The sequence below is a fragment of the Cucumis melo genome, chromosome 7, assembly GCF_025177605.1.
Source record: "Cucumis melo cultivar AY chromosome 7, USDA_Cmelo_AY_1.0, whole genome shotgun sequence".
Classification (NCBI taxonomy): Eukaryota; Viridiplantae; Streptophyta; class Magnoliopsida; order Cucurbitales; family Cucurbitaceae; genus Cucumis; species Cucumis melo.
The window spans coordinates 24,740,395-24,757,317 of record NC_066863.1 but is presented as its reverse complement, the minus strand read 5'-3'; the positions used below and the strand labels follow the sequence as shown (position 1 = coordinate 24,757,317).

The following is a 16,923-nucleotide window of genomic DNA, read 5'->3' as shown; positions in this document are numbered from 1 at the left end:
AACTATTATTGGAACAATAATCAAAATTACATGAACAAATCTTAAGTATAAAGAGACCATAATGTAGAAAGTTTACGTAGGTGGACTAGTGAAACGGACTTGAAACCAATTTGATAAACAACAAAAACTAGAAAAGAATAAACCACATCCATCATCTTTTCGAGCATAGAAAGTTGACCATACAATAATGCAAGAATAAATGGCCAAGGCTTTGACATAGAATCCACCATCAAGTGTTGAAAACATAGTAAATCCCCACGATACAAAAAATTGATGGTTCGAAAAGTGATATCGAAAGAGGTTGAAAGTTTTTATTTTTATTAAGCAATTATTTGTGTACTATTTCTTACAATCTTACCATATTGTTTAATTTAGTTCTAAAAAAATAATATGGATAGATGAATATATATATATATATATATATATATATATATATGGCATATATAACACTTCAGAACATTAATAATTACTAGAGTAATTTTCTTTTTTTGGAATTTATAACTATTTTTATGGGATTACGTTTACGCCTAAGTTTCATAAAGTGTGGTTGATCCCATCCTTGAACTTATAATAATAATTTAATTTAAATAAAGTTGGATCATATTATGTGTAAAGATTGACATGACACATTAATTAAATTAGTCACTGCTTCATTCTTTTTGTGGTACAATTAGTCGGTGACACTTTGACTTGAAAACAATCGTAGGAAAAGAAACAAAGATGCAAAAGGATGAAACTATAACTATATATATTCTTTATTATCTTTTAAGAAAAAGAACGGTTTAAATTTATCTACATATTTTGAAATAGGAATTTGACCATATACCGACTGACTCTTACTCTCGAGAAAAAACATTGAAGATATGAAACTAAAGGTGATCATTGTGTGGTTGAAGTTAGTTTTTTTTGACAAAAATACCATTGAATCGACCAGAGTCGATTTAGTAAATGTTCAAATCTATCTCGACATTGATGAATAATAGTCGGTTGGTCAGTCGGTTTCTGTCGATTTTTGTAAGGTGGTCGGTCGACTTAGAAATACATTTAGGAAATTCTTGATTTGAGACTTTCGAAAATCAACCTCGATTAATTCTTTTCGTTTTCTGATCGACCAACTATATTTTTCGATTTATTATATGCTCACCCCTACACAAAACTGTTTCTGACACTTATTAAGAGATGTTATTAAATCTCAATTTCATGGAAGTGAAAATTTTGAAACAAAAAACCAAAAAAAGAAGCTTCTTCTAATATGCATGTGAATATCAAAATATGATTTAAAAGATATAACTCTCCTAAGATTAGTAGATTTCGGTTAATAACATCGTTGAGATTAAATCACAATTGAAAGAAAAATTAAACACTAATAACTAGTTCAATGTAAAATGAGTTTAACATCTAAACACTTACATATTTGGTTTGACTTATTTATAAATGTTTATACGAAAAATTGTGTTTGATTTATCTTATAGTAATAATAGATCAAATTATCGTAAAAGATTAGTAAACGTTATGAATTAATTTCATAAAGAAATACACATATTTTGAAATTTTTTTCAGAAATATATTTTAAAATTAATAGCACATTATCTTGAAATTATTAATTTTTTAGTTACTTGAAACCAAACATTAATTTCATTCTTTTTGTATTAATTTTTTTAACAATTCAATTTTAAAAACACAAATATCTTGAAATGTAAATACATAACCATAAAGAAAAATAATTGATTTTCAACAAAAAAAATATAAATAAAATAAATAATTTTTTCAAGATAATATAATATCAACTGGATAAGAAGATGTGCAATTCGATCACGTTCTTTCATGCATTTTCGTTTCACGAACTGAACGATCATGTTCTTCATTGACGTTCTTATGATTTCTTTCACAAAAGTTAAGGTGAAGAAGAATTGATTGGAAGAGAAACATTTGAAAATCCCTATATTTATATGTATACGAACACACATTAAAAAATATTCAAAATGTTAAAAAAAACAAAAAGAATGATGGAATGAAAAATAGATAGTAAAAAGAATAAAAAAAATAGAAGAAGAAAAATAGATATTTGAAAGGGATTCTTCGTTAGACACAAATAAACATTTATTCTAAAATTTAGTTGAATGTTATTTTTCTATGATGATACACTTCATAATCTTATTTTTTAAAAAAGTTATTTTAAATCAACGTTAAATACTTCCCCTTATCTTAAAATGAATTATTTTAGAAATTAAACATTTTATAAATTAATCAAAGTTGTTGTAAAAAAGAATGACGTTGAATTAAAAATAGAAAACCGAGAGAACATAAAAGTCAAAACCTTTGATCAGAGATTAATTTTAATTAATCTTATGTTTGATGGATGATTTTCCATTAATACATTTAGATTATAAATGCATTATTATTGGAAATACTTTCTTGATCTTAATACTTTAAGAAAATGTACTTTTAAATGTTTTGATAATGCTCTAAATTTAGAACAATTAAAAGAAATAGCTACCATTAATTTGGGATTGAAACTGTTTTATATTTTATTTAAAGAAACGATAGTATGAACTTTAAGTTCAGTAATTCTTTCAAACTTTCCATTATTAATACCTTATTTTAAAAATATCTCTTGAATACCCTAACTTCTTGAACCAAAAAGTTTTAAAATGTTATTATTAGTATATAAAAATAATTTTATGTTTTTAATTTGTCTAATTGTTACACTAATTTTTAAATCTAAACAATTTTTTTTGAGTTATATTAAATCATAAAATTGATCGAAAAAATGATGAAAAGAGAGTAAATAAAATAAGTAGAAGGAGAAGAAGAGGACTGCCTCCGATCCATTTTTGTTTTTGCGAGGCTAAATTTATAAAATGTAACGACAATAACGATAATGTACATTTTACAACTTCTAAATAGAAAAAAAAAAAACAACAACGTATTTATTTCAGATCGTAAGATGCACATGGACAAGTACATCTTAAAATGCACCAAATATTATTAAAGGTGCATAGACTTTACTCCATATCTTTTGAAAGAGAAAAATACATAGGTACACTCGAAACTATACCTATATTTGTACACATCTCATTCAATTTTTAATCATAGTTTACCACGTGTTACACAGAGTGAGTGAAAAAGTAGTTTTAGGGATTTAAACAGTTTTGTTGGACTTATAAACATTTTTTAAAAAACATTTAGAAAGTCAATCCAAACAGTTCATTACTCGGTAACTTCTTCGGGCAATACCATCGCCGTAGACGTGGATGAAGAAGGCAACAGTGGACCACGAAATTGTTGCACCACCAATATTGAAGCTGATGTTGAGACCTCTGATGATGTCAACAAGTTGCCGATAGGACCCAACTCTGGACAATCGCCACCTTTGAAGTGAAAACTCTCTATTACTTTACCTTCAGGGGCTCGACCCACCAATATCAAATTACATTTACTAAATTCTCTTATTACTTCAATTGTTTCATTGTATTTGTTCACTGTTCTCTCTTCATATCTAATTGACTCGTCATCTATTTTCTTCGCATTGAACTCCATCAACACTTTTTGATCCATAAGTGTTGAAGTATTAGTATCATCTTTGGAATGCATGTCAATTACGGTTGATTCTGTAGCCATGTCGGAGCTAGGAAGAATACGGATGATGTTGAGGGTTATTCCTGGATGCTCTGCCATTCTTCGACCATAGGCCAAGGCTTCACGATCGTCACAACCTCCGAAGAAGAAGACAGTTATCGTGGAAGAGATATTGCTAGCACATATGTGTGAGCCACCTCCAAGACCTCGATCGACTAAGATCCCAACGGAGCAAGGTGGTTGTTCGAGAACTTTTTGATTGACCCATCGAAAATCAGTCCGTGTTGTCTCCAAAGATCCATCAAACCTGCCCAATATGTCACTAATTGTGTCAAACAATCTTTGTGAAAATGGTGCTTCATTCAAAATGAAGTGAACTATGGTTTTGAATTTGTTTTGTTGTCTAAGCTATCGGTAAATTATTAATTGTTTCATTTTCTTTACCTAAAAAAGAATTCAAAATGATAAACGAAAGTAAAACTAAAGACAAAGCTTTGAAAATTTATGTTTAGTGTCAATAATTTTTATTATAATTTGAAAGAAATAATTATTAATTACTATATTGGTAACTTTTTTCATCCCCACTTAAGATCCATTCAAATATGAAAAATATATAAGTGATGGTTGAATCACAATTATTTCCTAATTATCTAACTAATGCACAATTTTTTTTATACAAATTAAAAGGAAAATCATATTTTAAATAAAATAATTTATTAAAGTTTGTTTGTAGTGTTACTAAAAAAATAAATGAAGAGAAAAAGAAAAGTAAAGAAACCTTTGGTGTTTATGGAATGGAAGGATGATAATGGCGGCCCGTTTTCTCTCAGCACTGTTACAAACATCTTCATGCATATCTGAAAACGGAGAAATGGCCGTCATCGGACGTATTGATACTCGACTAAGCTGCTGAAATGCCTCAAACGCTACAATGATTTGATCTGAATCCGATTTCCCTCCTTTATTCCAAAACGGCAATCCATTCTTTCTTGCTCTGTTCACCATTACAATCGCCGACGACCTCTCCGTCAGCTCCATCAAATGCATTGCATACACACAAAGCCGCCGCCCACGACCTTCTCTTCCACGACTCACCTCGATCAGATTCAAAATCGATGGAATGTTATTAACAGAGTGAAAACAAGCCAAAATCCTCAGCTCTGAATTGGGTTCATCTCGCTCGATTGTTCTGTTTATGTATTCCGATTTGCTCTTCCTTTTTGCTGGTTTATAAACCGCCATTACAATTGGGGTTGTGATGAATGTTGTGATTATAGCCATTAGAACTAAGATTGCGAATGTTTGATCGTTCAAGACTTTTCTGTCTTTGCCGATGTTTAAAACGATTAATTCCACTAACCCTTTTGTGTTCATTAAGAATCCTAAAGCAATTGATTCTTGTAATGGCATCTTGAAACAGAGTGCTACAGAGATTGTTCCGATGATTTTCCCAAAACAAGCGGTGAATACTACAAGAACGAGGAGACCCCATGATTGTGCTCCTTTGATTGTCGCGATGTTGGTTTTTAATCCGCTTGATACGAAATAGAGAGGGAGGAATAAACCCGATACAAGATCTTCGACTTTCTCAACGAGAGCTCCGGCGAGTGGGCCTTCCTTTGGTACGAGGACGCCGACGACAAAAGCACCGAATAGAGCGTGGATTCCGATTAAGTCGGTGACGAATCCAGCGGCTAAGACGGTGGATAAAATGGCGCAAATGTATAGTTCGCTGACGGGTTCGCCATCGGAGCAACGGCGGGAGATCCATTGGAAGATTGGGGGGAAAGTGAAGAAGGAAATCAGAACAAAAGCAGCGCCGCAGAGGAAAACCCAGAGGGAAACGAGAGGGGAACGGCCAGTGCCAGAGAGGGCGATGGCGAGGGCGAGGAGGATCCAAGCAGCGATGTCGTTGACGGCGGCGGCGGACATGGCCATGCGGCCGACGTTGGTGGTTAAGAGCTTGAGTTCAGCGAGAATGCGAGCAAGAACAGGGAAAGCGGTAATGGAGAGAGCAACACCCATGAAAACGAGAAAGGGAGGGCCATCGACCCCTTTGGAGATGGTGGAACGGAGGACATAGGAGGTTCCGATGCCGAGGACAAAAGGGAGGGTGATCCCGGCGACGGCTATGGCCATTGCACCTTTTCCGGTACGACGGAGGGATTTGAGATCTAACTCTAAACCCACTAAAAACAGGAAGAAAAGAAGACCCAAATTCGCCAATGTGTCCAAAACCGATAGGCTTCTCGCCGGAAAGACTCTGTGAAGAAATTCTTGGCTCCGACCCAATGCTGACGGTCCCAGCAATATTCCTCCCTGTAAACCATAAAAGAATCGAAACAAATTCATACAAAACAGTAATAAGACAAATATTCGCCCTAATTACGTATCATAATTTCTTCTTCTTCTTCTTCTTCTTCTTCTTCTTCTTTTTTCATTATAGTTACATTCATTCAAGTATTTTTCCCTTTTTGATTAGGATGCACAAATATACACACAACTATTCCAGTATTACCCTAAGAACTTTTTTTTTTTTTTTTTTTTTTTTTTTACTATGACATTATTTTCTAGCAATTTTTTTACTATGTATTAGAAAGAAAAATATGCATGGATTAGGTGCATACATCTCTTATGCAGCACCTAATCTTATGTTCCATTTTCTTACATAAAAGAAAAGAAAAATTAAGAAAAGAATCATTAAAAAGAAGGAAAAAAAAAAAAAAAAAAACAACAACAACAACAAAGAAAGTGTCACGTAGCACAAAATGATTGGATGCTTGTGAGATTGCTCAAAACATAGGTGCCTGCCATTTCTCCCTCGACTATAATAACAATAATATGACAAATATTTTGTAGCTCCCTTGACTTTTGAGTAATGTATTTTATAAATTGAGGGGTTAAATTTTGTCTATTTTCTACCGTACAATATAAATATAAATAGTTTGTATTTTTTATTATTATTTTTATAAAAAAAATCTCTTAAAAAAACTACTAAAAAGATAAAATTAAAACATAGATATAAACAACAATATTTTAATTCTCAATATCATATGACACCATGATTTGGCCATAAAATAGGAAGCTGAAATAAAAATGGTCACACATCCACAGACAAGTATTATACTCCGCTAGGGTTGATTCATTCATTTATCTACACCCAATGGATTAGAAAATAAATCAATCTCAATATATAATATTAACATAAGTAATAAACATAATAAATTCAACCATGATAATAGATAAATATAATATAACTGTCTAAACATTAATAATTAAATTAGTAAGACAAAGATTTGACTAGAAGGATGAATCTATACTAAATCTATGGCTACATCCATCGTAACTTTAATTTTCATTTAGTTTTGCTCAACTTATATATATAATAAGATGACATGTTCTATTCCATATAATTAATATGTAAACTAAATCATAGTCGTAATCATGATTGTAAAAGAAGTCGTGAGGGTAAGTTTGAACAGTGACATCTAAGATTAGAAAATTAATAATACCAATCAAAATATATGATTTTTGAATTTTTTTATCGTTCGTCTTTTTATAAAATTTATACGAGATTCATGAAATATAATATAGTGTAGCTTTTATTGCCATGTTAAGTAACATCAAATGAAATCTATTAGTTTTTCTTTTTTCACCTAGATCTTATATGTAAAAGAAATTAAATGCTAAAAAGTTGAAACCAAAACCAAACATAGCTCAAATTATTTATGAAAGATTTCCATAACTAAGAGAAGAAAATACTTACGACAATCTCAGCAATGACTCGAGGTTGCCTGAGGGGACGGAGAGCGAAACCAAGAAGACGAGTAAGAAGAACAACCAAACATATCTGAAGAATGGCTAAAGGGAGAGCGAAATCAAGCGGATTGTCGCCTTGAAAGACGCCGTTGGACGTTGCTTTCATCGCCGCCGGACAGCCACCCGGCGCCGTCGTATTCCCCGCCATTTGATCTGACCACCCAAAAACCAAAAATATAAATATTATTTTTTCCAAATGCTACGGAACATTTGGAGATGTTGCTGATTAAAAAATATATATATACACATAAAATATTGATCACTCAATTCATTTTTCTCAATCATTAAATGCATAAAAATGAAGAAAATGTAATAAACAATATTATACCTTTTATTTGAATTGTAATTTTTTTTTTATTTACATAGGCTAAATAATAAAAACTTTATGTAGATGGGTTCATAAATAAATAATAAAAATATTTTTAAGTCAACAAAATATGTATTTGAAACCAATAATTAAAATAAAGTGTATGAATAGGAAAATAATCATCACCTGAAGTTTGGTGGAGAGAAGTTTTTGATTTGAAAAATTATGAGATATCAATATGTTTGTATATCTCCAAAAGCAAAAGTTTTGATGAAGATCAAGAAAAAAAACACTAAAAGGAAGAAGAAATGGGATGAAGAATTTTGGGACTATCACATCCCCTTTTTATATCTAAACAATACCTTCATGTGCATGCTTTTGTTGGAGCCAGGGTTCTTTTGGTAATTTGGAAAAATACTAATATTTTTCTTACATTGATAGCTACTTCTTCTTATAAATATTTTTCACACATCTTATCCAAATATCCATCTCAATTATAGAACTTATATTATTATAATTAATATTAATTAAATAACTCAATGTGTCTTAATTATATACGAATTTGAAGTCGCACTTTAGAGACTAGATTTAAAATTCGAATTCGATACTTGATGATTCTGACGTTCTCTTGCATCTCTTTGCAACTTGACAATTTAATGTCATATTTATCTGTATTGAATTGCTTTTGAGAGATTATTGTCTCTACAAATGAGAAATGTGAATTAATTGTTCCAGATTTTTAAAGTTCCAATGATTAAGTCAGAAGATACACCTTGTTGGTATTAAGTAGTAAGTATAAATTATTTTAAGTATTTCATATCAGTTCATTTATAAGTATCTTTCTTTACTAAAGCCTTACAATTGAGTTTATATATACAGACATAGTTGATTTAACTTCAATTTTTAAATGTTTGATTTTGAAAATAAATCATTTTAAAAAAATAAAAATGTTTGAGAACATTCAAAAAATAATTTTTTAAATCACTTTCAAAATTTATTTTAAATACTTTGTATAAAAAATTATAAAAAAAATGATTTTTCAAAAATATCTTTTTCCGTCCATTCAAACAAACACATATTTTTTAAAAATAAAATTCCAATAATTACAGAAACTTATTTATATAAACTATCTGACCAATTGTTCCTAAAAAAACAATAAGACTCAAATACCTTCCTAATATTTACTCATAAACACAAAAATGGAAAAACATGCAATTATTTTTTCTTGAAAAATAAAAAAAAAATTATTTAATAAGACTGTCTCTTAATTATTGTTAATAGATGTAGATTAAAAAATTGGATGCTTAAATATTAATTATGGTATATATACCATTCAAGTAATTATTATTGTTATTGTTGTTATTATTATTATTATTATTTAGAGGTTCTCTTCCATATATATCTAACACGTACAACAAAACTCCTAAATGTATAGCCGCAATTTCAAAAGTCATAAAGTTTCAAGATTCCTTTAAGTAATTATATATATAAAAAAAAAAATCATCCAATTCTTTTTAATTAGAAACTCATTAACACTTTTAATAAGTTTTATCCTAAATAAATAATATAAAAGCAAATAATTAGCTAATTAAAGAATCAAACTATAGATCTTTTCGGATAGCATTTATATGTCATATGATTGATTAGAATATTCTAAACTTTGAGTGGCTGGATTTAATTTCATGAAGATGAATAATACTAATGAAAAAAAAAAAAAAAGAAAAAAAAACACGTCAATTCATTTTTATTTTTGAAAAATAAAAAGTGGGATTCCTTGGCACGACTTTTACAAGTTGGAATTTTTTTATGGCCTTTATTAATTTCATAATTACAAAAAAATTAATTAAATTTTACATTCATTTGCCTAAAAAATTAGCACACTAATTTTAAAATCAAGTGAATGATGGGTCTGCACGTTATATATTAAAGAAATTTTGACTAAATCAAAATAATAATAATAATAATAATAATAATAATAATAATAATAATAATAATAATAATAAAGTTATAATTTTAAGTATAGTCAACTAAATTCGCTAATGAATTGCATCAATTTGCCAAAGGTTGGGATGTTCAACAAGTTATTGTAACCTTTTTTTCAAAGAAAATAAAGTTTTTGAAAAAAAAAATGTTCAAGTGTTGTAATTAAATTTCTTCTTTAAATTTTGGATATAATACATTTTTATTTATTTAGTTTGAGATTATATTTTAAAATTGAATAATTGGAGTCTAAAAATTATTATTATTATTATTAGAATTAAATATAGAAAAAGAATATTTCTCTGCCCTTATTCTTCTTCCTCTTTGAGTGGTTAAGACATGCTTTGGACCCAACAAAGGACAAAATTTAAAATTCCTCTTTTGTTCAAACAAATTAAAAAGATACAGAATTAATAATCACTTCATGTGATATATATATTTATTTATTTATGTTTATGTTTATATTTATAAGTAGTTTTCTTAAATATTTTATCATTTAAAATAAATTTTCATATAATAATATAAGAGACATTTAATTTACACATGATTTTGATAATGTTTCTTTAAAAGAATTCATTTGATAAAGTCATCACTTCGTTTTTTTTTTCTCTTCTAAAAACTATGGGGAGATTCTTTTTAACAATAGTTTTTATGCCATTACACAAAATTAGGGTTACAATTTTTTTTTTTCAAATGTAGAGAATACTTTCTTTTCTTTATATGTTTAAAAATGGAAAAAATAGAAAATAGTTCCCAGACATTAGCTCTTTATTAGAAAAAGAATAAAATAAAAAATTGAAACTCTAAGCTCCAACTATTTGTACTTTTTTATTCCAATTTCTATGATATGATTTGTTGAGAAAAAAGGTGTTTTTTTTAGAGAATAATAGAAAAAAAAATTCTAATCAAATTTCGAATTTCAAAAAGATATTTTTAAAAATCTAATTTTATTTTATTTGTTATTACTCTTTTTTCTTTATTTTGAAATTTTTTCCTAAAAAGAAAAATTAACGATGAAACGATATATCTTAGAACTTATTTTGTACCTAGAAATTTTTTAATGAATTTTCTAAGCTTGACCTAACACGTACGGCATTTATAATATGTTTTGAAGTTTTTTCTTTTTTTGTCTATGTTAATGAAGTTATGATTATCATTAATTTTTCTACTTTGGAAAATAATGTTTGTTTATATATATATATATATATATATATATATATATATATATATATATATATATATATATATATGTAAACATTATCTCTATGTTGTTTAGTCTAAACCTAACCAATTGATCAGTTTCAATGTTATGGATTGACTTTCAAATTTAAATCATTTGACAAACCAAAGGTGTTTAGATAATTTATTGTTATTTCTATAATCTTCAAGGTATCATCAATTGATTTAATTTTAATTATATAGTAATTTATTATAAATGGTAAGGTGGAGGATACGGTGGTTGGATTAGAAAAAATGATGGAGCCATAATCATTGTTATGATTTCACTCTTTCACTTTCGTGGCTTGTTTTGTTTTGGAGTATATATAACAAAATTAACCAAAATATTTATAAAATATAATCAAAATTGTTGATTGATGATGATAAGTACTAATAGAGATAATGTCTTTTAGTATGTCAAAGTGTTTATTATTGATATAAAAACTATGAAATTTTTGTAATTATTCTTCGACAGTTTTGTCATTTAAAACAATTCTTTTCCACGTGAAGATATAGAGATTGAGTTAATATATTTTATAAAATTGTATTAAATGAAAAAATTGCTGAGAAAATCAAACCCTTAAAACATGGTGGTTGCAATTATACATCTTTTTTCTATTGAGTCGCCACTTTTATTGATTATTGAAAGGGAACCCTAAAGACATCCCAAAGGCAAAGGAAACAATACTACTAACTAAGATTTACGTTCTTGTCGTCTGAATATGGAAAATAAACATTGATATTTGAAAAGGAATATCCTTAAAATAGAAGAAAATTAAATGAAGACCACAAATATATTTCCTTTGGCTATGGCCCCAAAATCTCAACTATTTCACTGTTTTTTTCTCTGTCTTTGTTGAAATGTGGTAATGACGTAGCTCTCACTACTCAATGTGCCTTTATGCAAAGTGAATGGAGAATGTCCCCTAAGTTTAGGGCCTTTCATGGGTCATGTTGGAATAATAACAACTATATTCATGAACTATATATTTTCATTAACCAAATGCTCTTCTCCTCTCTTTTAAAGATTTTAAGGTTGGACACGACAAAAATAAATGTATGTTGAGGAATTCCATGACATTTTGTAAAAAATAAGGTCATAACATATTACGTAGTGATCGCCTATCTTTTAGGTTTTTTTTTTTTTTAATGATATATGGGTTGGGGGAATAACTGAACATCTGACGTTGAGGTTGATACACAAGTACTATATGCTAGTTAAAAAATTTTATACCATTGGGTGCCAATTAAGAAAGTTCTTTTGACCCTCAAACACTTTTAACTCCTTTTAACTTAATTAGTGTTTGGAAGGCTCGATTCTCTTTAAAAGGGGTTGATCAACTTAAAGCTAGAGAAGACATAATCTCTTAGTGTGGAGATTTACCTTTTGGCACAAAGTCGTTGAATAAATGTGCAACTGATCTGTCTTGAAGTTTTTGTTGCATGATTAAGATGTCTTTTTCGTGTCACTCATTATTTTTATTCTTTGTTGTTTTTTATTTCACTCTTGTCATTTCGTATTCATGATTGTCCGCTTAACGAAGAACTCTCATATTTGTTTATTTACGTTGAGTTAAGTTTTATGAGACTCAATTATATACATGGATGCACTCAACAATTGTAATGTATAAAATATTGTACGATAGTTTGTTCCTATTTACTGTCATTCGCGTTGTCGAATTGCATACTTAAGCTTGTTAATTCGAATTTGTTACTCAAATTAATATGTTAGTTGAGCTAACCGGTAAGAAAACTTGAGAAATCAAAAAATCTCACAAAGAGATATAAAACTTAGACTGCCCTTAAACATAAAGGGTACTATAATACCAAGGAGTGTGAGATATAATTGGTTCTTAAAGTTCTACTTAGCCACACTAAAAGGTAGGTCTAATCTTCTAGGGTTGAAAAGATGCTTCAAGAAAGGGTTAAGTAGTGGTATTTGATTTATGACACATTCATGAAATAGGCAACATAATTATCATTTGTGCACCACTAGTTGTCGAAATTAACTTGAATTATTTCATGTTTTTCATCGAATTATTTACCTTTCATCCGCGAATTAACCACACCACTTATTCTTTGAGCTACCTTAATTACTTTTTATAACAAATTATATGCATGAAGTCAAACTAAAATTATCAATTTTCTATTAGAAAATTGATACTTGGAATACTTTTCATTACTTTATATTATTTACTCAACTTTTCTTAATGAACTACATAGGACCAATTATACAAAAATATAAACCGAATCTAACAATCCATCAATACCAAATTCAAAACATAAACTATTACAAACTACTATATATATATATATCTAGATAATTGAAGTTTCAATTTTCTTTCACAAACTCTATTATAATTTACTCGTGCATAGTGTGGTCATGTAGTGTTTGAGATGTCAAACGAATTGTTATTTAAGAATCTTTTAGTAGAAATTTGGAGGAATTTGTTCTAATTAAAAAAGGTATTGATACGTACATACACTTAGTTATTAATATATGATCATGGTTGGACCAAGTTCATGGTATCCTTATAGTGGATCTTAATAGTAATTATCTTTCGATTAATTTCAAACTTAGCACATGTCACATATACACTCTAGAGGTGTTTGTTAACAAAGTTAGTAAGGATAGTATCATCACTTCTTTCCACTATCTACTAAAAGTTTCGACACACAAAATCAAGATTAATATTATTGGTGTTTTCTCTTCCACTATATATACATATAAAGATTTTATGTTTACACCACAAGTGCTAGCTAGCTAGCGAGGTTCCTCAAGGAGATGATAGATATATCACAAATATAGTCTTTAAGCATAATAATTACACTTGCACTTAATTAAGACAATCTCTTTGCTACCACAATCAAACATTCCATATTGTGAAAATATTGACCTATGTACACAAACTTGGCCCATGGATTTCCTTTTCTTACTAAAAGAAACTTAAAACTAGCCACATAAAATAATAATAGTGGAGGGATAAAATGAATGAATATTTCATTATTACACCTTTTCTATTTCAACTTCCAATAATATATTATTCTTCAAATAAACTAAGACAAAGAAGTGCAATGACACTTGTAAAGTTACTATTCAACACTCTATAATAAACAGTGATTTAAACTGCCCTCACAAATGATCTTTCTCTAGCTTCTTCGTTTTCTTTTTAAAATACTCATAAAAAACATTATCATGTTTGGAATTATATGGTTGTTAAATCACTTAGTCATCTAAAAAGTCTAAAATTATGGGTGAATGTAAATTTATATATTTGATTATCTAATATTTCTCTTTCACTTTATTGGGTTTGAAAAAATATGTAAAAGAGACGCTTCAATATTAATTTTGTGTAAAATAATAGAGGTTTGAAGAAAAGATCGAGAACGTAGGCTTTTATACTAGGTTAAATTATTAATTAACCTAAAAATTTAAATTGATGTATAAAAATAAATTTAATATTATATCATCCAATGATTACTAATTATTAATATGATAATTTATATTTATTACTTATTCAATTCTTTTTTCTAATTACTTAAATAAACTATACTAATAATGTTTAAGTTAAAAATATTATTTTTTAAAATAATTTAATAATTAATTAATATATTAATATTAAATAATACTAATTTGTGACTACATCAACACTTCTTTACATTTAATTAAGTTACCATTTAACTTTAGTTTTTATGTCAAAAATTGATTAAAAACACATATATTTAACTCCTATACATATTCTGCCTATCTAAGCACATATGTCAATTATTTCATATATTTAAACCTCATATATTACTATTTTTGATATATACTGGTTAATGAAGTGTCAAAATATGAGAAAGAGTTGGTTTATAAGATGAAATAAAATATTATTTAATGACATATCAATATTAAATTAAATTTACGGAAGAAGTAGATACTATGTCTTTCCTCGTTAAATATAATTATGTGTTTGCATGCGTATATATATTAATGAAAAATATTTACAAAGAATCTATATATTACGATAGACTATATTATTTGGATCTATGCCAATGATGATATTTGTCATATCTATATATATATTTTGAACAGTTTTGTTCCTTTAGACTAACTTTCATACATGCAAGATGATGGTTAAAACAGTAACTTAACCTTTAAAAGAAAATAACAAATAATGTGCCACTTTCCTTTTAATATACTGCTTTTGAAAACTAAAATTGAACCTTCGTAAATCCGAAGGGACCAAAAGTTAGAGGTAAACTTTAGGAACTTCAATATTTTATATGATTACAAATTTGATTAATTTAATCAATTATTGCAATTGGTCGGTAGGTTTAATAAAATAGCTCGTGTGTGACGTGTGTGGGAATTATTGAAGAGAATGAGGTGGAATATTGCATCAAAAGAAAAGAAGAGAAGAAAAAAAAAAAAAAAAAGTGGAGTATGACGTGGAGTATGACGTGGCGACCTGAAGAGAAAAAAGAAGAAAAGGAAAAGGAAAAGTCAACTAAATTAATGCTGAACTTACCACGTGTCATGTTGTCAAGCATATGTATATTGGTTGTAGCAGTCAACGGAAATATTTTTATAATAAAATTCCAAAATAGAATATTCCAATAGGATATAATTAAGAAAAAAACATTGAATAGTCATTGTAATTGTTTTTTTCTTTTTGAAGATTAATTAAAATTAGTATAAGGTTTAATAATGCAAATTCAATTGTCAAAAATAATAAAATTATTAATCTCAAGTATTGTCCGTACTAGTGATGACTTAGGTTAAAATATATCAAAATTTGTACGTAACAAAATAAAAAATTCTAGAAAATGAATAGTATTTTTAATATTCTAAATTTGATCTTTCTTTTCATCTTTTTTTCTTTCAATTTTTTTTTATATATTTCTATTGAAATCGTGATCTTTTTTTCAATCGATCATAAATCTTACATATTTGTTTTGTATATGATGTTGAACAAAAATCATTGAGATATTGGTACATGATTGTATACCAAATTTAAATTACCCGCGAGTGGTAAATTAATCACGTGTTAACTAAGACATTTTTTGTATTTTTCATGGTGGATCTCCATTTACAAAATTGTTATATAGGTTGTAAATATTTTGTTAGATTGTTATATATATATAATTTCAAATTCTTTTTTATTTATCTATTTTTATTCTAATTTATAAGTATCATTAAACAAGTCATGAATAAATATTTATAAAAGTTTTAAAAATTGGGTGAAAAAAATTAGATAATTTATATTAACTCTTACTAATTAAGTTTCAAGTATATTTATAAAAGAATATACAAATTAAACATGTATTGAACAATATTTAAACTAAAAACATCTTGTAATATTCTTTTCTCAGAAAAAATATTTTGTAATTTTCTTTTGCAAATTCTTATTATTATTATTATTATTATTATTATTATTATTATTATTATTATTATTATTATTATTATTATTATTATTATTATTATTATTATTATTATTATTATTATTTACAAAAGTTACTTTTTATCTATCCATTTTAGTCAATATAATCTTCAACTAAGTTTAAAATTTTCAAAGGAACTAAAATAGAACAAATAAGCATTTTAATTTAATAAATAACCTTCACACAATATATTTGTCACTTTGAACTAACTAAGTTAAAATGTTATATAACGACGTGCAGTGGAAAGAGGGATATAGCATATTTTAATGAAGATTATTTAATCTACATATATTTGACTTTTAATTAATTAATAATAATTATCGTATGATATATTTTAATTAATATTTTTAAGTTGAATGGTATCCCAAATATAATTTTAAAAAGCTAATCGAATATACTTTATGTACAAATTAATCGGAACAAACTTCTTACCTTAGTTCAATGTTTCAATCTATTCTTTAAAAAAAAAATATCAATCATTTTCTATAGATTTTTTCATCTAACTCCATGAATTTTATTACACTTTTATTTTTTAAATTTAAATATAATTTCAAATTTAAAATATTTTAATTTTATCTTTGAAATTTATACTTCAT

The 16,923-nt window shown here is 27.4% G+C and overlaps 1 protein-coding gene across 1 annotated transcript; it reads right to left on the bottom strand.

Annotated features, from left to right (window-relative positions):
* Positions 1 to 2,897: 2,897 nt before the first annotated feature.
* LOC103493125 (cation/H(+) antiporter 18-like) lies at positions 2,898 to 8,039 on the bottom strand. The gene is made up of 4 exons (XM_008453760.3): positions 7,892 to 8,039; positions 7,346 to 7,551; positions 4,358 to 5,898; positions 2,898 to 3,886 (listed from the first exon to the last, which is right to left on the bottom strand). Exons 2-4 carry the CDS (start codon positions 7,544 to 7,546, stop codon positions 3,211 to 3,213), a joined length of 2,418 nt encoding a protein of 805 aa, XP_008451982.2. The 5' UTR covers positions 7,547 to 7,551; positions 7,892 to 8,039; the 3' UTR covers positions 2,898 to 3,210.
* Positions 8,040 to 16,923: the final 8,884 nt, after the last annotated feature.